The following is a 20,512-nucleotide window of genomic DNA, read 5'->3' on the forward strand; positions in this document are numbered from 1 at the left end:
CCCAAATGGGTGGACTTATGTAAGTTAGCCAACAGGAATCGTCCGAGTTTTTCAGGCAGAATTAACTTGCCTTCCAAGTCGCTTTTCCATCCGTCTTCCCCTTCTCTAAAGGGGGAGTGGGCTCTCATCCAAGTGAAATCCTCTGTGGAGTATTCTGGTCGGGGGGGTAGCGGAGGGAGCTCTGGGACCGGCACGTCTATCGCCGCAACCGTGGAAGGTTGCCCTGTCTCCATGGGAGGACTCACCATTGCTACTCTCTTTGCTTCTTGATCTGCTCTGTTGTTACCGACAGCTTCCGGCGTCTTGGCAGACTGGTGGCCTGGGACATACATCACTGCCACTGCCTTCGGTTTTTCCACTGCCATTAATAGACGCTGGACTTCGGCTAGGTTCTTTAGATGTTTTCCTTCTGCTGTGCGGAATCCTCTTTCGCGATAGATGGCCCCGTGGACATGGATGGTACCGAAAGCATAGCGGCTATCGGTGTAGATATTGACTTGCTTTCCTTTTGCCCTCTCCAGGGCCTCTGCCAAGGCAAATAATTCCGCTTTTTGGGCTGATGTTCCGGGTGGGAGGGCGCTGCTCCATACCGTATTTCCTTCTTGGTCGACTACAGCTGCCCCTGCCCTTCGGGCTCCATCTTGGAAAAAACTGCTTCCATCCGTGTACCAGTTTAATTTGCAGCCGGACAGGGGGGTATCCTTTAGGTCAGCCCGTACCTGTGTAACTTCGGAGAGGAATTCTTTGCAGTTATGGACAGGTGTCTGCAGTTCCGGGTTAGGCAACAAGGTGGCAGGGTTCAGGATTACGGGATCTGTGAATGTGATCCGAGGGGAATCCAACAAGAGCCCCTGGTAATGGGTGAGCCTGGCATTCGTCATCCATTTCCCAGGGGGTTGTTTAAGGATTCCCTCCACCGGGTGAGGGGCCGTTACCCAGAGGGCCTGTCCAAAGGTTAGTTTATCGGCTTCTCTCACCAGCACGGCAATGGCCGCTATGATGCGGAGGCAGGGGGGCCATCCTGCCGCTACTGCGTCTAATTTTTTGGAAAAGTATGCCACTGGTCTCTTCCAGGGACCTAGCTGTTGGGTCAAGACTCCTTTGGCTACCCCCTTTTTCTCATCTACAAACAGAGTGAATGGTCTTGTAGGATCTGGCAAGGCTAAGGCAGGGGCCTGCAAAAGAGCGTCTTTTAGCTGATCAAAGGCCTGTTGTTCTCTCTCTCCCCAACTCCAATCTGGAGCTTCTTTGGTGGCCTCATATAGGGGTCTGGCTATTTCCTCAAATCCTGGAATCCAGAGTCTACAGAACCCCGCGGAGCCCAGGAATTCTCTCACCCCCCTAGTGGATGTCGGGGATGGGATAGCCAGAATAGTCTGTTTCATGGCATCAGTCAGCCACCTTGCCCCATCTGCAATCCGATAACCCAAATACGTCACTGACCTTTTACAGATGTGAGTTTTCTTGGCACTTGCCCGATACCCCAGCTCACCTAATTCCGTTAGCAGGTGTTCAGTAGCCTTGATGCACTCCTCTCGGGTTTCTGCCGCTAACAGTAAGTCATCAACATACTGTAATAGAGTGACTCATGGGTGGCTCCGACGAAAAGGTTCCAGGTCCTGGCTCAGGGCCTCATTAAACAGGGTGGGAGAGTTTTTAAATCCTTGCGGCAGTCTGGTCCAAGTGAGCTGTCCGGATTGGCCCCCATCTTCTTGCCATTCGAAAGCAAATAGCGGCTGACTAATTTCTGACAATGGAATGCTGAAGAAAGCATCTTTCAAATCAAGGGTTGTATACCATACTTGCGAGGGGGGTAGGTGGCTGAGCAAGGTATAGGGATTCGGAACGGTGGGATGAATGTCCTCCGTCCGCTCGTTTACCTTTCGTAGGTCTTGCACAGGCCTATAGTCCCCGCTTCCCGGCTTTCGGACGGGGAGCAGAGGAGTATTCCAGGCAGACTGACAAGGTCGCAGTACTCCTTCCTTTATTAGCCTGTGGATATGAGGGGCTATGCCTCTTCGGGCCTCCTCAGGCATAGGATACTGTTTCACCCGAATGGGGAGAGCAGAAGCCTTCAATTGTATAACTACGGGCGGGAGGTGTTTGGCGAGGCTGGTTCCCGCAGTCTCCGCCCAGGCCGTGGGAAATCTTTTTACCCAATGAGTCATGTCCCCTCCTGGTTCCTGTTGACTCTCAAACAGACGATGCTCGTCAGCCAATGATAGGGACAGGACATGTATCGGGCTCCCCTCTCGATCAGTCACAATTATTCCATCTGGCTCAAAATGGATATGGGCCCCTATTTTGGTGAGTAGGTCCCGTCCGAGCAGGGGAGCGGGGCTCTCAGGGACGACCAAGAAGGAGTGTGTGACCTGGTGCTTTCCTAAGTTCACCTTTCTTTTGGTAGTCCATGTACATAACTGCGTACCGGTGGCCCCCTGAACAACACTTGTTCGTGCCTTGTTCAAAGGTCCATGTGCCTTGTTTAAAACCGAATATTGGGCGCCGGTATCCACCATGAACCCCATCGGCTTCCCCTCCACATGCATTGTTACCCAGGACTCGGGGAGGGGGTCTGAGCCCCGTCTCCTTCAGTCCTCTTCTCCGGCTAGTAGGACTCTGGCCTGCTCTACTGCTCGTTCCCTTTCCCTGTTTTCCCCCGGTCTCCTTCCAAACCCTCTTCTTCCCTTTAACTTAGGACATTCTCTCTTCCAATGCCCCGTTTCCTTACAGTAAAAACAGTGTTCCTTATCCGGGGTCCTGGCGTGGCCCCCTCCTCTGGGTTGGTCCCGGACACCCGCTAGGAAAATACGAGCCATTTCTCTCTGTTGCTTTCGGTTTTCCTTAGCCTGGAACTCCCGGTCCTCCTTTCTCAATTTCTCCTGGGCTTCCCTGTCTTCCTTTCTCTGTCTTTCCTCCCTTTCTTCTGGAGTTTCCCTAGCGGTAAAGACCTTTTCTGCTACCTGTAGCATTTCCCTTATAGTCATCTCCCCTAAGTTTTCCTGTTTATTGAGTTTTCTCCTAATGTCTGGGGCTGCCTGATTAATGAATGAGAGTACCACAGCAGACCGGTGGAGGTCCGCCTCAGGGTCAATCGGGGTGTACTGACGGTATGCCTCATGGAGGCGCTCTAAGAAACCGGCTGGGCTTTCGTTTTCCCCTTGAATGACTGCTTTTACTTTTGCAAAATTGGTGGGCCTTCTAGCGGCCGCTCGGAGACCGGCCATAAGAGTCTGGCGGTAGATCCGAAGACGCTCCCTACCTTCTGCGGTCCCGAAATCCCAATCAGGGCGGCGTAGGGGAAAAGCCTCGTCTATGGCCGGTTGGAGAGTTGTGGGTCTCCCATTATCCCCCAAGACGTTCTTCCTCGCTTCGTTGAGGATGCGCTCTCGTTCCTCCGTCGTAAAAAGAGTATTGAGCAGCTGATGACAGTCATCCCAAGTGGGGCGGTGTGTATGCATGATGGACTCCAGGAGATCTATGAGACACTTGGGGTCTTCAGAAAAGGGCGGGTTCTGCGTCCTCCAGTTATATAGATCACTGGAGGAGAAGGGCCAGTACTGAAACTGTTGCCCTCCTCCCGGTCCCCCTTGGCCCACCATCCGGACTGGAAGTGTAGGGACAGTTTCCTCCCCCTGTGTTGATGAGGGGGGCCCGTCTTCCCCCTCCCTTTCCCGGATCCCTCGGGGGCGAAGTCTTCGACCCATTCCTCCTCCTGCTGCCAGTCCTGTTGAGGAGGATGAGGAAATTTCCTCCTCCGGGGCACTGGCTTGGCCAGGGGGAGTCACGTATGGAGGCGGCCGATCTTCCTCTGCCCCTGCGAGGGATGGGTAAAGGGGGGAACTCTCTGGTAAGACCGGAGATGGTGAAGGAGATGCCCTAATTTGAGGACCGGTCAAGGTGGGAAGAGGAAGTTTTTCCTCCTCCTTTATGACCAAGGTGGGCGTGACTGGGGTTTTAGCCCCGGGGGCCGAACTGGAGGGGTGGGTCAGAAAAACTGTTAACCAAGGGGGAGGGTTCCTCACCAGATCCTCCCAAACCAAAATGTAAGGAACTTGGTCTGGATGGCCTCGATTGTCTGGCTGAAAAATGACTGCTTTAACCTTAGTGATCAGGTCTAGGGAGAGGGAACCTTGAATGGGCCACCCGACTCCAAAGGTGGGCCACTCTGCAGAACAAAAGGTGTCGAACTTACCTTTCTTGATGACCAGACCCGCATTTAAGGCCCTTTCTTTAACTTCTGGAAAGTGAGAAAGGATCAGAGACTTTGGGGTTGTTTGTCCCTGTCCCATTGTGGAAGGAGACTCAAACACCAAGAGAGATAGAACAAAAAGGGTAAAGGCAACAATAATTCCACACACACACAACACTCTCCAGCACTCGCTCGGACCGGTCCTTCTCTCACACTGGTGCGCACCCCATTCAACCTCCTCACCATCCAACTGGGATATCAGGCCGAAAGGCGTCCACTTGACGGGTGGTCGGTCGACTAGCTCAATTAGTTCTTCACCTGGCGCCAGGGTTCCTAAAATGCTCGAGCCCAAATGAGAGGAAAGCCTCTCCCAATAGGACCCTGTGGTCCTCCTTGCAAGATTCCCAGAATGAATCTCCCTGGGGATTGGCCGAATCCCCGCCGCGGCCCAAATGGAACACTCAAGTTCCTCCAAATGAGGGTCTGGGATCCCCTCCCAACGCCTAGGACTTGGGATCGCCCCTGCTTTCTCGCAGGCAGGTTCTGTCTCTCGAGAAAATGAAATCTCGGTGGGACCTCCAAATGTTAGGACCCGGAATCCTATTCCCCCGAGAGACAGAGAGCCAGGCGTGAATGCAATCAACAAAGCAGAGTTTATTGGACTGGCTAGCCAGGGTCGAGCTCCCACACGGACACGCAGGACCGGTTAGGAAAGCAAGACCCTGAGCCTCTTAGGGGGAAATCTTATATAGACTGCAGTGGCGTGCATATTTTTGTTATCAACATTAGACAAGCAGGCAGAGCACATCCTGCACGTACTTCACATCTTGCTCGTACCTCACATCTTGCTCGTATCTCACATCTTGCTCGTATCTCACATCTTGCATTCCTCACATTCTATATGCCCTAACTGAGCCCTGCCTCATTGCTTATCTTATCTACATGGGATGTTTGGTACTGGTTTCTCCAACAAGGGGGTTGGGGCCTGCTGAGACCTCATATTCCTTTCAATACCCATTATTCAACCTCTTTCTGTCTTCTTTCTCTCTACCCTTCTGAAACTCTACTAATTACTGATGTACATTCAAATCTGCTTTGTAAGACATACACAGATGATGTGGAGAACATAAGTCTGTGTTGGACTTATTTCACTTAACATAGTATCTCCTAGTTCCATCCATTTTGATAGCATTCATTTATGGCTACGTAATATTCCACAGTGTGTATATGTAGATTCCACGGTGTGCATATGTAGATATAAATCTATACACGTATGTATACATATGCCATGATTTTTTATGTATTCAGCCTGTGATGGACATCAGTGTTGATTCCATGTTAGCTATTGTGAAGAGTGCAGCAATAAACTCAGGCACGTGGGTGTTTCCTGGTATACTGATATCAGTTCCTTTGGATTTACACATATTCAGAAGTGGGAAAACCAGATCATATTGTAGATCTGTTTTTAGGATTTTCTACATGTAAGGTCATGTTGTCTGCAAACAGAGATATTTTACTTCTTCCCTTTTCGATCCAAATGGCCTTTTGTATCTTTTGCTTGCCTATTACTCTGGCTACTTTGAATAGAAGCATTGAGACTGGATTTTATTGTCTTGTGCCAGATCTTAGAGGAAAAGCTTTCAGTTTTCACCACTAAGAACAGTGTTACCCATGGACTTTTTATACTTGGTCTTTAGCATGTGGACATATATTCCTTATGTGTTTATTTCATTGAGGTTCTTTGTCATGAAAGGTTGAATTTTTTCAAATGCTTCTCCTGCTTCTAAATAGATAAACGTACATGATTTTTGTCCTTTGTTTTGCTAATGTGGTATGTCTCTTGGATGGATTTTCATATGTTGAACCTTCTCTGCATCCCAGGAATAAATTCCACTGGGTCATGGTGTCTCATCCTTTTGTGATGTACTGTTGAGTTAAGTTTGTTAGCATTTGTCAAGGATTTTCACATCTATATTCATTTTTGATGTATTTTTCTGACTTTTGCAGGGGTCAGAAAACATAACATCATAATAAAAGTTTGGAAGTGTGCATTCAGTTTTTGGGAAAACATTAGGGATGATTGGGATTGATTCTTTGTTGTTGTCATTGGTGGGAGTATGGTTTGAACTCAGGCTTTAAGCTTTCAAAGCAGGCGCTCTACTGTTTGAGCCACACTTCCAGTCCAGGATTAATTCTTTAACTGTTTGAAAGAATCTCTCAGTGACACCATCTAGTCCTGAGCTTTACTGTGATGTTTCAATTACTGATTTAGTCTCCTTACTAGACATAGACTGGTTTACATTTGTTTTACTTTTGAGCTGGGAGTGTTGGTTCATGACTGTAGTTCCAGCACTTGTGAAACAGAGGCAGGAGAATCAAGAGTTCAAGGCTAGCCTGGCTGCACAGTGAGACCCTGACTCAAGAAACAAAACAAGCCGGTTGTGGGTGGCTCACACCTGTCATTCTAGCTACTCAGGAGGATCACGGTTCAAAGCTGGGCAAATAGTTCCGGAGACCCTATCTCAAAAAAACCTTAAAAGAAAAGAAAAGAAAAAACAAAACAAAGAAAGAAAAAGAATAAGATTCAGTCTTCTCATGTTTTATTTTGGGGATTTATTTATTTTTGTAAGTAATTCAATGTTTCACATAGAGTTGTTCATAGCAGTCTCACATCTTTCCAGTTTCTGCTGTGTCAGTTATAATGTCTCTTCTTTCATTTCTGATTATATTTGAGGCCTCTCTTTTTGTCTCAGTTAATTTAGGTTGAGGATTTGCCAAGTTTTGTTAATTAAAAACCCTCTTGGTTTCACTGATTTTCTCGTTTTTCTATTCTCACTTTCATTTATTTCTGTTCTAGTCTTTTATGTCCTTCCTTCTACTAACCTTGTGGTTAGTTTAGTTCTCTTTCTATTTTTCTAGGTATTTGAAGTATAAATTTTATTTGAGATCTTTCTTTTTTAAAGGTAAGCATTTTTCACTATAAAATCGCTATTTAGTACCGTTTTGCTGAATTCAGTGAGTTTTAGTGTGTTGTGTTCTGGTTTCATTTGTCTACAGATATTTTCCAAACTCCCCTTTGATTTCTTCTTTGGTCCAGTAGTTGTTCACCTGTATGTTGTTGAATTTCCACATATACTGAGCTTTTGAATTCCCTCTGCTTTTAATTCTGAGAGTTTCATTCCACTGTGATTGGAAAATGCACTGGGATACTCTAAGTCTCCTTTTGTGATCTTATGTGTTTACCCTGGAGAATGTTTCATGTGCACTTGAGAAAAATGTGTGTTCTGCTGCCGAGGGACAGAATGCTCTAGAAGTGCCCTTCGGACATTTGGTCTCCGTGCTGTTCAGGTGCTTTATTTATTCACTGGTAATCTCTTTGGATGACGTAACCATCGACAGTGGGACATCGGAATCTCCCATGACTGCGCTGGTGTCAGTTTGCCCAATATTTGCTCCGTATTGGCACAGATGATGTTGGGTGTATGTACATTTATAACTGTCATGTTTTTCTGGTGAAGTCACCATTCAATCATGATATAATGTCCTGTGTTTCCTTGTAATAATTTTTGACCTAAAGCCAATTTTCTCACATATAGGTACAGCTGTCAGTTATGACTTGGTTATATATTTCACTGCATCCTCACTTTCCATCTAAGAATGACTCAGATTTGAAGTGATTCTCTTACAGACACACATAGTTGGAGCTTGTTTTTTAAAAATCTATTTAGCCTCTCTTTTGGATTGAACATTTACATTTAACATTATTTTTGTTAATTTTTTTCTGTCTGCCTTGCAGCTTTTTTGTTATTCTTTTCCTGTTTTCCTTTCTTTGCGCTCATTAATGTTTTGTAATGATTTTCTTTGTCTCATGTATCATTTTCTTTTCTGTAGGTTTCACAGCTATTATCTTTATGGCTACTGTTGAGGGGGAATTACATAAAATATTGTATTTAGCTATATACAAATTCTCTATGCTTTTGTATCTCATACACATTTTGTTATTGATATCACAAATTACATCTTCTGCAAAACAAATAACAAAAGATAAAAACAAATTATGTCTTCTTATATGGCATATACATTAATATATTTTTATAGTTTTATTATTTTTATACTGTATCTTTTGTTTGCTGTAACAGAATTAAAAGTGATTTATGTGCCACCATTTCAATGTTACAAATATGATATTCTGTATTTTCCCACATATTTTCCTTTAGCAGCAAGCTTTATGTTTGCTAGTGCTTTCGTGTTACTACTTAGTGTCTTCATTTCAACTTGAAGAACAGTCATTCTAAGGCAGATATAGTGGAGACAAACTCAACCTACTTTTGTTTATCTAGGAATTTTTGAAGGACAGTTATTCTGGATATTGTATTCTTGGCTGGATGTTTTTCTTTCACCACTTTTTAAAAAAAATTTTATTTTATTAATACGTGCATACAATGTTTGGGTCATTTCTACGTCCTTCCCCCATCCCCTCTCTTAACCCGCTGCCCCCTCCCTCTCCCCCACCCCCTCCCTCTCCCCCGCCAACCCCCTCCGCTACCTGGCAGAAACTATTTTGCCCTTATCTCTAATTTTGTTGAAGAGAGAATATAAGCAATAATAGGAAGGAACAAGGGTTTTTGCTGGTTGAGATAAGGATAGCTATACAGGGCATTGACTCACATTGATTTCTTGTGCATGTGTGTTACCTTCTAGGTTAATTCTTCTTGAACCAACCTTTTCTCTAGTTCCTGGTCCCCTTCTCCTATTGGCCTCAGTTGCTTTTAAAGTGTCTGCTTTAGTTTCTCTGCATTGAGGGCAACAAATGCTAGCTAATTTTTTAGGTGTCTTACCTATCCTCACCCCTTCCTTGTGTGCTCTCACTTTATCATGTGCTCAGAGTCCAATCTCATTGTTGTGTTTGCCCTTGAGCTAATGTCCACATATGAGGGAGAACATACGATTTTTGGTCTTTTGGGCCAGGCTAACCTCACTCAGAATGATGTTCTCCAATTCCATCCATTTACCAGTGAATGATAAGATTTCGTTCTTCTTCATGGCTGCATAAAATTCCATTGTGTATAGATACCACATTTTCTTAATCCATTCGTCAGTGGTGGGGCATCTTGGCTGTTTCCATAACTTGGCTATTGTGAATAGTGCCGCAATAAACATGGGTGTGCAGGTGCCTCTGGAGTAACCTGTGTCACAGTCTTTTGGGTATATCCCCAAGAGTGGTATTGCTGGATCAAATGGTAGATCAATGTCTAGCTTTTTAAGTAGCCTCCAAATTTTTTTCCAGAGTGGTTGTACTAGTCTACATTCCCACCAGCAGTGTAAGAGGGTTCCTTTTTCCCCGCATCCTCGCCAACACCTGTTGTTGGTGGTGTTGCTGATGATGGCTATTCTAACAGGGGTGAGGTGGAATCTTAGCGTGGTTTTAATTTGCATTTCCTTTATTGCTAGAGATGGTGAGCATTTTTTCATGTGTTTTTTGGCCATTTGAATTTCTTCTTTTGAGAAAGTTCTGTTTAGTTCACTTGCCCATTTCTTTATTGGTTCATTAGTTTTGGGAGAATTTAGTTTTTTAAGTTCCCTATATATTCTGGTTATCAGTCCTTTGTCTGATGTGTAGCTGGCAAATATTTTCTCCCACTCTGTGGGTGTTCTCTTCAGTTTAGAGACCATTTCTTTTGATGAGCAGAAGCTTTTTAGCTTTATGAGTTCCCATTTATCTATGCTATCTCTTAGTTGCTGTGCTGCTGGGGTTTCATTGAGAAAGTTCTTACCTACTAACTCCAGAGTATTTCCTACTCTTTCTTGTATCAACTTAAGAGTTTGGGGTCTGATATTAAGATCCTTGATCCATTTTGAGTTAATCTTGGTATAGGGTGATATACATGGTTCTAGTTTCAGTTTTTTGCAGACTGCTAACCAGTTTTCCCAGCAGTTTTTGTTGAAGAGGCTACTATTTCTCCATTGTATATTTTTAGCTCCTTTGTCAAAGACAAGTTGGTTATAGTTGTGTGGCTTCATATCTGGGTCCTCTATTCTGTTCCACTGGTCTTCATGTCTGTTTTTGTGCCAGTACCATGCTGTTTTTATTGTTATTGCTTTGTAATATAGTTTGAAGTCAGGTATTGTGATACCTCCAGCGTTGTTCTTTTGACTGAGTATTGCCTTGGCTATTCGTGGCCTCTTGCGTTTCCATATAAATTTAACAGTAGATTTTTCAATCTCTTTAATGAATGTCATTGGAATTTTGATGGGAATTCCATTAAACATGTAGATTACTTTTGGGAGTATCGACATTTTTACTATGTTGATTCTACCAATCCATGAGCATGGGAGATCTCTCCACTTTCTATAGTCTTCCTCAATCTCTTTCTTCATCTTTAACCACTTTGAATTCATCATCCCACTGTCTTCTGGCCTGCAAGCTTTCTGATAAGAAATCCAGTGTTGGTCTTGTGATGCTCTTCTGAATGTGATGAGTTGCTATTCTCCTGCTGTTTGCTGAGTTCACTCTCTCCTTGTCTTTGCTTTTTGTTAATTTGATTATGTGTCTTAGTGTGGATCCTTCTGGGCTCACTTTAGGTTCATTAAACTTTCTGAATGTGACTGTCCATTTTTTAATCCATATTTGGAACATTTTTGGCCACTGTTGTTGCTTCAACTAAAGATTTTGTCACTCCTTTTCCTTCTGAGGTTCCTTTGATACCGTGTGTCAGTGTGATGGTGTCCCATAAGCCTGTTAGGCACTTTTCATTTTTCCTCCATTCTTTCTTCATTTTATTCCTTGACTGGATGATTTCAAGTGTCCGACCTGTCTTGACTTCAGGGATTCCTTTTCTCTTCCTGATCAAGTTTGCTCGATCCCCTCTACTGAATTCTCAGTTCACTTATTGTAATTCTAGCTTCAACATGTCTGCTTGGATTCTCTTTACACCTGCTCTTTTGTTCATGCAGTGTTTTCTTCAGTTCAGAGGGCATTTTTATGATGCTTATTTTGAGTTCTTTTTCAGGTAATGCCCAGGCTTCTTTTCTGATATCCTGGTTCCTTTGATTGTGCCATGTTTCCCTATTTCTGTGTGTCTTTTAGCTTCATTTTGGGATTTAAACATTTGGAAGAAACAGTCATCTCCACAGCCTTACAGACTGGCTTTGTACAGAAGGTGGCCCTCTGCAATCACTTGGGAAGAGATTCTGAGGGGCCTCTCAAACCTGTCTTTGGAGGCCTGTGTGTGCATTTTTTGGGTTTGTTTTTCAAGAGACCATCTCATTGTGTTCCTCAAGCTGCTCACGGATTCTTGGAGTCCAGTGATCCTCCCACCCATGAATAGATGGACATACAGGTGTATACCACCCTGCCTAGCTTGTGAATGCAATTTTCAATTAGAGAAACTCATTATTTTCTTTTTAAAGAGTGTATTCTCTTCCTCCACCTAGTGTCTGTAGCATTGCAAGTTCTCTGGTTCTGAAGCCTCAAGGTGCCCCACTCAGTGTTGTTCTTAGCCATCACTAAGCATCCAAAGTTTGCTGAGTCCTCATCAGTGCCCTCAGGCGGCCAGAATGGACACTAGTCCCTCAGATACATGCTCCATCCCTGTCCTCCTTTCTGAGGGAGAAGCCTCAAGTTGTATGCCTCTTGCTGGTTACGCTGAATCATGCCACACACAGCAAGATGCATCCCTCTTTTCTTTATTCTCAGTGGCCCTTCAAGCATCTAAATTATGGCATGTCTGCCACTACTCTAAATGCGATGAGAAGGAAGTCAGACTCAGGCAGCCTTGTGAAAACCCAGAGTATCAGATCCCTTCCATTCCTCTTCAGGGAGAAGTTGTGAGCTCCTGCTCCCATCTGTGCCAGCCTGGAGCTTAGTCTGACATGAGGAAAGAGAAGTCACTTTTCTTCCTATTTTAGAGTGACCATTGTTTTGCTTTTTCCTCACCCAGAGTCCTACAATATCCTAACTGGATCCTTCAGTTCCCATAAAGGTATTTTTTTCTGTTTGTCATTACTGAATTGGGGCTTCTGTGGGATCAGGAGGTCTGGAACTTCCTACCGTTTTGATGATACCACTCTGTTCCTTTTTTGAGTGAACCAGGCATGAGCATGGTAGAACAGAAAGAGGAGGGAGAGAGAATATAATTTCCTCTTGCTCCCTCATGCCTTGCAAGACACTTAGGTACTTTCAAAGCCTTACAGCTCTCTGTGGCTGGAATTATTGGATTTGGTGGTGGTGGGGCACTCACATTTTGATTCAGGTGTGTTGAGTTTGATTGTGTGCAGGTGCAAACAGTTCAAGATCAAGCTCTATAAAATTGCTTGTGTGCTTTTACTTTTCCATCTGTTACTATCCTGATTTTTGGATGCTGCAGGAAATTCATGTATTTTTAAAAGAGGAGTGTATGACATAACCTTACTTACAAGGGTCAGGGGACAGAAGGCAGGCTTGGTTATGGCTCCAATTAGTCATGCAACCTTAACCTGACCTTCTTTAAAAAATAATTTTATAGAATAATGGGTTGCATTATGACATTTTCATACTTACATACCATGTACTTCATTATTCACTCCTATCACCCTCTCTTTTCCTTCCTTCTCCTCCTGCCAAATACTCCACCTTCTACTTTCATGTCTTTCTTTTATATCTACATTCCACTATGAGAGAAAGCACACACTATTTGTCTTTCTGAGTCTGGCTTGTTTCACTCAACACAATGATCTCTAGGTCCATCCATTTTCCTGCAAAGGACATAATTTTGTTCTTTTTTTATGGTTGAATAACACTCCATTGTGTACCACCTTTTCTTTATCCATTCATCTTTTGATGAGCACCTACTTTGGCTATTGTGAGTAGTGCTGCCAGATGCACAGGGGTGCAGGTGTTCTATTGTATGCTGACTTTGGTTCCTTCTGGTGGCAGGGTCATATCATAGTTTTATTTTTCGTTTTTTGAGGAACCTCCATACTGATTTCCAAGGCAGTTTCACTTGTTTACTTTCCCATCAACAGTGTACAAGGGTCCCTCTTCCCCCACATCTTCACCAGCATTTGTCATTGTTTGTTGCCTTGATGATGACCATTCTGACGGTGAGATGGAAGATTTCAGTGTCTTTTGATTCACATTTCCTTCACAGCCTTGGCTTATTTGAGTGAGCTTGAGTTTTCCATTTTGTGAAGCAAGCAGGTTGAACTAGATGGGAACTTCCTATCACATGTATCAGAACTCTACCTGAATTATTATTTTTATGGTTTTAGCGTACCTGGTCATCTTTGCCTTTTTTTAAGGCCAAATGTTTGTGGTGAAATAGTTGCTTTTCATAATGCTGAAACTCCTCCCTTATTGTCTCATGGGAAATGAGAAAGATTGAGAGATGAAAGGAGGAGAAGGCAGAGAAGAAGCACAGGAGGAATTGAGAGATGAGCACTACCTCTTCCAGGGACCTTGGATTCTTTCTTCCTCATCAACTTTGGGACTTTTCTTCTCTGCATGCTCTTTACCATGATGTACTTTAACTTGCAATGACAGTCAAGACTTCTCCTGAATTTCTTTGCCTCCGACGATACTTTGTACTGTTATTTTCTTGGATTTTGTTCAATAATTTGCTTATCTAATTCAAACTTTATATGCTTTTAAAAAATGGTCTGGTATAATTACCCCACTCTACTCTGTTGAACCTGCACAACAGTAACAGTCCCAAGGGTAAGGTTGCACACATCAGCAACTGTGGCCAGGACGGCCGCCATTGTGGTGGAAGTGGTTGGGATCTTCACTCACACTTTCATAACACATAGGTGATGAATTTCTTTACCCTCACTTGAGAACAGTTCCTGTATTTCCTGCCCCTCCAGTCATTATACCTATGGCTTCCCAGTCATTGAGGTGGAAGAAGAGGTGCAATTTGTTGGATGGTAGAGGACAGGATAAACTATTTCATAAAATCTCAGTTATGCTGAGAATTGCTCTTTTTCTGTTTGTTGATTAAGAGTCTGATTCTAATCTGAATCAAAGGCAATGTACATGTCAGGAACTTATTGTAGATCCAAAAATATGAATTTTCTTTTCATTTAATTAGAGACAATAAGAGTTACAGTTTCAAATAAACAGTGCTCATATTATGCATGGAGATTGATGTTTGGGTGTTCATTGGAAAAATAGAACAACTATGGCATGATTCAGAAAATAAACACATGTCGGCATATAAACCATGCTATTAATATTTACAAGTGGAAATGTTGTGGGATTCTCGAGCAGATATGGGCACGGAGGCAGTTCAGCAGGAAGCAACATTTCTTGTGCTGACACAGACCCAGTGGACTTGTGTCCAAAGGCTGAGCCCCAAGAACAAGGGGGACTTGCTTTATATACCCTTGGAAGCAGATTACAGAAGTATATGGTAGATACTATTGAAGCAACTATACTACCATCCAATTACCTATTTCTATGAAAGACATAAACAAGAAAACACTTTCATTAAGAATGTATGAAGCTGTGTGAATCATCCATCCTGCTTGCCCTTCTCTGTGAGATATTGTGCATATTAGCCATCATCTTGTTACATATTTTATTCTGAAAGCCTTCTAATTTTTTAAAATGTCATTCTGCTTGTTGGTGAGAGTGAAAATTGGCACAACTGCTTTGAAAGTTTTGGGCTCTGTTTATAAGGACAAAGCATACATATACTCAATTTTACCCCTAGATATGGATCTATGAAAAATAAGTTTGTAGGTCTACCAAGTGACATGTCCAAGAATGTTAGCAGTGGCTTTAACCATAGCAGAGAAAACTAAAAACAACACGAGTGACTTCCCTCAGGAAGACAGGTAAATAATGTAATTTATACAATGGAATACTATACAGCAACAAAGAACAAACAACTGTTAAGTACAATAACATGGATAATTTCACAGATACTGTGTAGAGTAAAATGTCAGACATGAAATTGTTGCTTTGTGTACACCTGAGACTTATGGTTACACAGAGTTCCAGCCCAGTCTCTGAAATCAGGCCCAGATCTGGATTTGCTTCCTGACTCTGTCAACACCTCTTCCTTGTAATGGGATCTGGAATAAATGACAGGCTCCAACCTTGGTGCTGAAGATCACATTTTAGGAACACTAGGATCAGTTTGCTACAGAAGTGTATGTGTGCTAGTTATGACATTTGGATGTCTGGTTAAAACAGACTATTTCTGCCACTTTTTTGCTAGTGTATATTAATTGCACAAAGGGTCTCATTGTGACACTTCCATGTACACATACAATGCACTTTGATTGAATTCACCCCTTCTATTGGCCTTTGTTACCCCACTCCCCCTTTTAACCAACATTGAGCAGATTTCATGATTCTGTTTTCATACATGCATATAAAGTACTTCATTCATTCTTCTTCTTGACTGAATAGCATGCCATTGTGTATATGTACCACATTTTAGAAAATCCATATGTCAGAAGAGAGGCTACTAGGTTGATTCCATAGCTTGGCTATCATGATTGGTGCTGCCATAAACATGGTGTGTAGGTGTCTTCTTTCAGATATATGCCCACTGGATGGAATCTCAATGTCATTTTTGATTTGCGTTTCCCTTATAGCTTAGGATGTTGAACATTTATTCATGAATTTATTGGACATTTGTACTTCTTTTCAGAACTGTCAGTTTAATTAATTTGCCCATTTATTAAATTATTCACTCTTTTGGTGTTTAATTTTCTGGAGTTCTTTATATTTTCTGGTTGTTAATCCTTTATCCGATAAATATTTTCTCCCACTCTGTAGGCTCTCTCTTGGTTTTTGTGATTGTTTCCTTTATCATGCAGAAGCTTTTTAATTTGATGCAAACCCTTTTGTCAATTCTTGCCCTTATTTCCTGAGCTATTGGAGTCCTATTTAGAGTTGTAGCCTATGCTTCTGTCTTCAAGGGTCTTCCCTACTTTTCCTACAGTAGTTTCAAAATTTCAGTCTTGCATGAACATTTTTGATCCATTTTTTGTACAGGGTAAGGTCTAGTTACTCTTCTACATGTGGATATCCAGTTTTCTCAACATTGCTGAAGAAGCTGTCTTCCAAAGTATGCTTTTGGGTCTTTTGTTAAAAATCAGATAGCTATAGTTGTGTGGGCTTAATTCTGTTCTATTCCATTGGTCTATGTCTGTTTTTGTGTCAGTACCATGCTGAACAAATCCTATTTCTATAAAGTAAAGGCCAAATACTCAAGTTTGTGTGTTGAAATGACATATAGCTAATATCTGACAAAAGTTATGCCATTTCATATCAAAATTGCAAAGGGAAAGGAATAAGAATGAAGTAAAAGAGTTTGATACATACTATTGTCTGTATATATGTCAAAAAAGAACAAAACATGCTACCTTCTCTCAATATTCAAAGAGGAAAGAGTAACAACTTCACAAAATCTCATTATATAATTCTTTCAAAATGAAAAAAAAATTAATATCCAAATGGGTGAAAACCAAATTATTTATGCTATTGTTTAAGCCTTTAAAATTGTATTCTCCTTAATTGTTCATCATGAATGGATTTCTTTTTTGTTGTTCATTTATTCACATGTGCATACATTGTTTGGGTCATTTCTCCACCCTGTCCCCCTCCCTCATGGATTTCTGTTTCTTATGTAATTTAAGAACAGTGAAGCTACTTACTGGTGCAAAAGTTTTTGATTTTTCTGGTTGGTACACAGTTCACTAGTGGGAGCCTCTTCCCGTTGACTTCACTCTGACAGCACTAGATAAAACCCATGTTTACTCACCAAGGCCATCATGTGTGAGCCTTGCATCTGGCAGACATCTTCCGCAGAGGAAGATGGTTCACTCCAAGTTATTCCAGATTTCAAGGCAGTAGGATTATTTGCTAGTAAATGGGGATGAGATCATTCAGTCTGTATTTAGGAAAGAGATTGTGCGAAGTCAGGGTTGCCCTCTTCACTATTTATTTTAATGTTTGGTAATAGAATCTCAATTTATTTTGATTTTACCATTGTTATTTTGTTGTTTTGCCAATAAAGTGTAGTTGGAGATGTCTGTCTAGATTCCAGATACAGAGTTTTTGTCTCCTTGTGCATAGCAGGATTTTAAATAAAACACATTTCAAATGACTCCCATAAGATCAAATGACTTACAGCACTAAGTCCTGAGATTTAACCAAAAACCAAGTACTATTGGTCTTCAGAGCTTGAAATAAATGGGGCAATCTGTGCTCATCAGTAAAGCTTTCCTGTTCTGAATGGTCTGTGAACATACTGGAGTAAGATGGAATTGTAACTGCATCTACTGAAGTCTTTGTTTGCTGTTTGTTTTTGCCTTGCTTCTGGCTGCATGCCTTCACACTAACTTGGTTCATGTACTTGTCCTAGTTGCTTGTTAGAGGTTCTATGCAAGATCCTGACTAAGTCTCTCTTCATAATTGATTTCCCTCATGTGTAAATCTGCAACTTTCAAGTTCCAAATATTGCACTTGTTCTCCAGAGAACTATTAAGTATATCATCCATTTGTAATTCATATAGCTAACAATATAATACCAATTATGCTTCTTAAGGATATATTTACTTATCCATAAATATGATTAAAATATAAAATATACACTTAATACATATAGTATGATATGTGAAAGTAGTTGGCTCTGGATGGCCGTGGGTGGCCCTGGGTGGCTCTAGGTGGCCCTGGATGGCCTTCTGGTGTCTGCTGTTTGGATTGATGGATTCATGGAGCTAGTGCATCCTGGTTCCTCCCTAGAGCACTTGTGAGGGAGGAGGTCTGCTCCTGAGTAAGGATGGGGCTTGACTCAGCCCTGTGCTGCTGGGAGGTGAGGTTGGTTAATCATGGTGTAAGTTCCATGGAATTCACTGGACCACTCATCTAACCAACATCTTCTCTTTGCTTCATTCCCATCTCTCCTTGTCACTTAGCTCCAAGCTAACCAGGGAATGGAGGAGGTCACTTATTGCATGCACCCATTCAAAATACAATATGTTAAAGACCTGGAGAGAAAAGAAAACATGTCTCCCAGGAAGACATCCAGTTTTACTTACATAAAAATCTTCACGTTAGCCAGGTGTGGTTCATTCCTATAATCCCAGCATTTGGGAGGATAAGGCAGGAGGATTGAGAGTTTGAGGCCAACCTTTGCTGGATAGTGAGTTCCAGACCAATCTGAGCTATATAATGAGAACCTGTCTCAATTCCTAGCTTTTTCCAGAGTGATAGAACCTAATATTTGAGCTGTGGAGTTTTAAACAGTGTGAAGTAGAAAGAATATCAAGAAGAGAAGGGATTTGGTATTTTTTTGTCCTCAATGGCTGGGAATGTAAGAGAGGAACCTGAGAGTTCCTCGTCTAGAACTGGGAAATTTAATTCCAAGGTCACCAACTCATCCGTAGTAACTCTCGGTCCTATTCCAGGGTTCTTCCTCTCAGGTGTTAGGAGTCTTCATGTTGCAGATATCAGCATGGTGCTGCCCTTGAAGCAATGCATTAACAAATATTCCTCTTACATTCTTATTGTACTTTTATCTACCTTTATGGAATATAAGGATTGAGACCTGACTTAAATGCTTAGCCTAACACCACCTATTCTCAGAAAACATGTTTGCATAAATTCACAGATATTTCTATGCACTGACATTTTATAATCCTTCTGTTCTCTAGTATTCCCCCTTGGTCTTCATTTTCTTTCTGGAGTAGTCTGTGATTAACCAACTCTTACTGCTTTTGCTTTATAGAATCTGTCTGTCCAACACGAATTCCTGTGGCAGCCCGAGACGAGAAGGGATTTGATATTCTTTTAGGGCTAGGTGTAAATAAGAAAGTTAAGAAAAGAGTCCAGCTTTCACCAACAAAGATAAAAGGATATGAAGTGACATCAAAAGTTGACTTGTCAGAGTTTACGAGGTAAGCCTGATGTGTTGATGAAGCACTGGGTGATGTATCTCTTGAGAGCTGAGATTTCTTCACACTCATCTGTGTTCTTCCCTTTCTAGCAACGTTTTCCCAGAAGGTCTTCCTCCATCGTATGTGTTTGTTTCCACTCAGAGATTTAAGGTCAAGAAAGTGTGGGATTTGTGGAGGATATTAACCATCGATGGAAGGCCACAAATGGCAGTTACCTTAAATGGGGTGGAGAGAACCTTGTCATTTACAACAACCAGTGTAATCAATGGCTCACAAACTGTCACCTTTGCTGACTCTCGAGTTAAGGTAAAGATGGCGGGGTGGTCATCGTTGTATGGAAGCGCTCAAGGTTGTGGTGTTGGGAGAGAGAGAGAGAGCTATGGTTTTAACATGACTAAGAGATATTGACTTCATATTGTAATGCAGCTCAATATACTTCATTAAGAACTGTCATATTCTTTATTAAAGAATATCAACAGAGGAAGGAAACTTTTGTTGTATTGTTGTTTCTTTTTTTCTTGTTTTGAGACAGGGTCTCTCCATGTAACTCAGGCTGGCCTGGAACTTGCAGTCTTCCTGCCTCTATCTCCTGAGTGTTGGGATTGTAGACATGTGCCACCATGCCCAGCAGGAAAATTATATCTTAATCAGCATGAGCACAAAGCGTGAAGGGAACTGGCACTTTTTGAGTGCCTACAACTAAGTGCCAGGCACAGTTAGTGATAACAGCCATCCAAAGAAGAAGCTATTGACCACATTTTGTAGACAAAGAAACAAATATCCAAGGCTGAGTGCATTTTTAAAGTAACTCAGCTCGTAAATGGTGACTTAGGAATTAAAGTTAAATCTGTTAATTTCAAAGCTAATATTGATATCTTCTGTACAGAAATGTCCTACAGTATATCAGTATAAAGACATCTCTGTTAAAACATTAAATACTAGGTGGATGATGGGTGCATAATTTATCTTAATTAGCAGTACATTTATTTCTCAAAAAGGAATATATTTTGATAAAACAAGCTTTTAAAAGTTTATTTTCTAACTCATTTGTTCACAATAACATTTGCTCCTTATTATAAGGTATATTATACAGTTTAGAATTTGTATATGGTTATATACATAAATTAGGCATTTTTGCACAAACTCTCTTTATTTCAAGCACATTAAAATTTAAAAATATTTCTTGCATGCTAACTTCACGAAAGTCAATGTATCAGGTTCTTTAAAAATGAGAATGAATAACACATGCTTCCTATCTCCAAGTAGCTTATTTATAATAAGGTATTCAAGCAATTGGCACCAAATACAATCATAAATTATTAGTGGAGTGAAAAACGGGTTCTGACACAAAATATGGGGAAGTCTTGATAAAGAAGATGGCTTTTGAACTGCGCCGTGGTGAATGTTTAGGATTCTGATAGAGATATA

At 41.8% G+C, this 20,512-nt stretch overlaps 1 protein-coding gene across 1 annotated transcript in view; it reads left to right on the forward strand.

The window, feature by feature from the left end:
* Col21a1 (collagen type XXI alpha 1 chain) overlaps window positions 1–20,512 on the forward strand; it is a 161,327-nt gene that overhangs the window by 58,090 nt on the left and 82,725 nt on the right. The window contains exons 4-5 of the mRNA XM_074081869.1: window positions 18,916–19,084; window positions 19,174–19,390. Coding sequence (XP_073937970.1) covers window positions 18,916–19,084; window positions 19,174–19,390 — 386 coding nt within the window. The remainder of the gene's footprint in view (window positions 1–18,915; window positions 19,085–19,173; window positions 19,391–20,512) is intronic.

The sequence above is a fragment of the Castor canadensis genome, chromosome 8 (genome assembly GCF_047511655.1).
Source record: "Castor canadensis chromosome 8, mCasCan1.hap1v2, whole genome shotgun sequence".
In the NCBI taxonomy this organism is placed as follows: domain Eukaryota; kingdom Metazoa; phylum Chordata; class Mammalia; order Rodentia; family Castoridae; genus Castor; species Castor canadensis.